This window comes from Cebus imitator, unplaced genomic scaffold (genome assembly GCF_001604975.1).
Source record: "Cebus imitator isolate Cc_AM_T3 unplaced genomic scaffold, Cebus_imitator-1.0 Scaffold427, whole genome shotgun sequence".
NCBI classification, from domain to species: domain Eukaryota; kingdom Metazoa; phylum Chordata; class Mammalia; order Primates; family Cebidae; genus Cebus; species Cebus imitator.
The window spans coordinates 744,064-747,259 of record NW_016107742.1 but is presented as its reverse complement, the minus strand read 5'-3'; the positions used below and the strand labels follow the sequence as shown (position 1 = coordinate 747,259).

Here is a 3,196-nt window from a genome sequence, read left to right as displayed (position 1 = left end):
GGGTTTCACCGTGTTGACCAGGATGGTCTCGATCTCTTGACCTCGTGATCCACCCACCTCGGCCTCCCAAAGTGCTGGGATTACAGGCTTGAGCCACCGCGCCCGGCCGTTGCTAATTTTTGTACTTTTAGTAGAGACAAGGTTTCACCATGTTGGCCAGGCTGGTCTCAAACTCCTGAACTCAGGTGATCTGCCCACCTCGGCCTCCCAAAGTGCTGGGATTACAGGTGTGAACCACCATGCCCAGCTGACTTCAACATATCTTATGAAGAACAAAACTCAACTACAATGGTGCGTCCAGTAAATAAGCTAAAAATTATTGTTCTGTCCTCTGGAAGCTTTAATAGTTGAGTACATGTGATAAATTTTTTCCTAAAAAAGATTTGGAAAGTGGTTTACTTAATTTATTTGGGGTGCCATTTTTAATCTTTCAAGATACGGTAAAACATTAAATGGACAATAAGTATATATAGAAGCAAGAAGCCCAAGAGTTAAGGCCACGCTGAATAAGTTAAGAGGTCTTCTGAATAGTGTGGATTCAGTAGTGATCTACTTTTTTAGATTCAGGTCCAGCATCCAGCGGCCAAGTCCATGATTGAAATTAGCCGGACCCAGGATGAAGAGGTTGGAGATGGGACCACATCAGTAATTATTCTTGGTAAGAGAAGAATGGGAGGTTGATAAGGAAAAATTCAAAATAACATCTGTGTCATATTTTAAGAAGGAAATTTTGTTACTAATCCGATAATTACAAATGTTTAAATAGCTTATTGGTAATTTTCTATGTATTCTCTCCAACTGGGTGTAAAACGTTTATATGAATAGAATGAGCTATGCAAATTTGGCTGATAAAGTAATAATGAATTCTCTTTATTCACTGTAAGTTATAATATTCTATAAAATCACTACAAAGACTGAATTGGCAAATCATTGCTTCTACAGGAAATGCAGGGTTAGGTACCTGTAAGCCTCTGGTCACACTTTCATCAACTGATAAATACATACCTTATTGTACGTGTTTTCTGTCTTAAAGACACCCGTTTAATATATATAGTTGATAGGCCAGGCATGGTGGTTTATTTCTGTAATCCCAGCACTTTGAGAGGCTGAGGTGGGCAGATCACGAGGTCAGGAGATCCAGACCATCCTGGCCAACATGGTGAAACCCTGTCTCTACTAAACATACAAAAATTAGCTGGGCATGGTGGTGCATGCCTGTAATCCCAGCTACTCGGGAGGCTGTAGCAGGAGAATCGCTTTAACTGGTTGTAGTGAGTGGAGATTGCACCACTGCACTCCAGCCTGGCGAGAGAGCGAGACTCCGTCTCAAAATATATGTACATGCACACACACACACACAGATTTATACACATATATGCGTAGTTGATTTATTAGCTTTGAACTCATAGCCAATAGCAATATAACTCATGCCTATACAAAGCTCACTTAACATGTATTTTTTCTGTAAGGCACATCACAGCCTTCCTATGTAGGAACATTAGATAGCACTTAAACACTATACTTGTGAGCCATTTTAAATACTGAAATTATGAAGAAAAATGTGAAAAACATAACCTTAAATTTACTGCATAAAGGACACTTTTACAGTGTGAGAACTAAAGCAAGACCTGTTTGACCTCATCTGGGAATGTCATTGGGTGACTAGATTTTTTTTGCCATTCTGTGGATGTCCATGAATGACTATGAAAGTGTCATGAATATTGATTTTGGGGTTACAAATAAAGTTTAGCAAGTGGGTGAATTCACAAATAATAAATGAAACCTCGAGGATAGTGACCCAGACTAATCTTCCTATAGGATCATGAATAATTATTTTTCAAATCTTGAACTATTGATTTAATTGAGTAAATGTCAAGATGATAGTGAAATTTTTATACTAGAAACACTGATTTCAAAAAACCTGATTGCAACCAAGTGTGGTGGCTCACGCCTGTAATACCAGCACTTTGGGAGGCCAAAGCGGGAGGATCCATTGGGCCCGAGTTCAACACCAGCCTGGGCGACATGGAGAGACCACGCTGCTATAAAAATATTAAAAAATCAACTGGGTGTGGTGGCACACACCTGTAGTCCCAGCTGTTGGGGAGGCTGGCGTCAGTAAGGCAGGAGGTTGAGGCTGCAGTGAGCCGTGTTCATGCCACTGCACTCCAACCTGGGCAGCAGAGCAAGACCATGTCTCTATTTTTTTATTTTATTTTTTTGAGATGGAGTCTTGCTCTTGTTGCTCAGGCTGGAATGCAGTGGCACAATGTTGGCTCACCACAGTCTCCGCCTCCTGGGTTCAAACGATTCTCTCCCTCAGCCTCCATAATAGCTGGAATTATAGGCATACACCACCACGCCCAGCTAATTCTGTAATTTTTAGTAGAGACGGGGTTTCTCCATTTTGGTCAGGGTGGTCTCGAACTCCTGACCTGAGGTAATTTGTCTGCCTCCCAAAGTGTTGAGATTACAGGTGTGAGCCACGGTGCCTGGCCCAAGAGGGACTATTTTAAATTAAGGGATTTTTTTTTTTTTTTTTTTTTTTTTTGACAGAGTCTTGCTCTGTTGCCCAGGAGGCAGTGCAGTGGTGCAATCTCAGCTCACTGCAACCTCCACCTCTCAGGTTCAAGCGATCCTGCTTCAGCCTTCCTAGTAGCTGGCATTACAGGCATGTGCCACCACACCTGGCTAATTTCAGGGTTTCACCATGTTGTCCAGGCTGGTATCGAATTCCTGAGCTCAGGTGATCCACCCACCATGGCCTCCCAAAGTGCTGGGATTACAGGCGTGTGCCACTGTGCCTGGCCAAGGGATTCTGATTTACAGTGTGGGCCCATGTACCTGAAAATAAAGTTCTTACATTGAAATCATTATTATTATTTGTTTTTCGTAGAGATGGGGGTCTTATGTTGCCTAGGCTTGTCTCAAACTCCTGGGCTCAAGTGATCCTCCTCCCTCAGCCTCCCCAAATGCTAGGATTAGAAGTGTTATCAAAATCATTATAATATGAATTTTTTTTTTAATTTTTTTAATTTTAAGAGATGGGATCTTGCTCTGTCATCTCAGCTGGAGTCCAGTGGCATAATTATAGTTCACTGCAGACACAATCTTCCTGCCTCAACCTCCTGAGTAGCTAGGACTACAGGCCAGCACCACCAAACCTAGCTGATTTTTTTTTTTTTTTTTTGAGACG

At 41.9% G+C, this 3,196-nt stretch overlaps 1 protein-coding gene across 2 annotated transcripts in view; it reads left to right on the top strand.

Annotated features, from left to right (window-relative positions):
- Window positions 1-3,196, top strand: part of CCT3 (chaperonin containing TCP1 subunit 3) — a 30,557-nt gene that overhangs the window by 5,815 nt on the left and 21,546 nt on the right. For both annotated transcript variants that reach the window (XR_001819487.2, XM_017510008.1), the window contains exon 5: window positions 562-658. Coding sequence is in view for 1 of the 2 variants with exons in the window: in XM_017510008.1 (XP_017365497.1) it covers window positions 562-658 (97 nt within the window). In the remaining variant the exon portion in view is untranslated. The remainder of the gene's footprint in view (window positions 1-561; window positions 659-3,196) is intronic.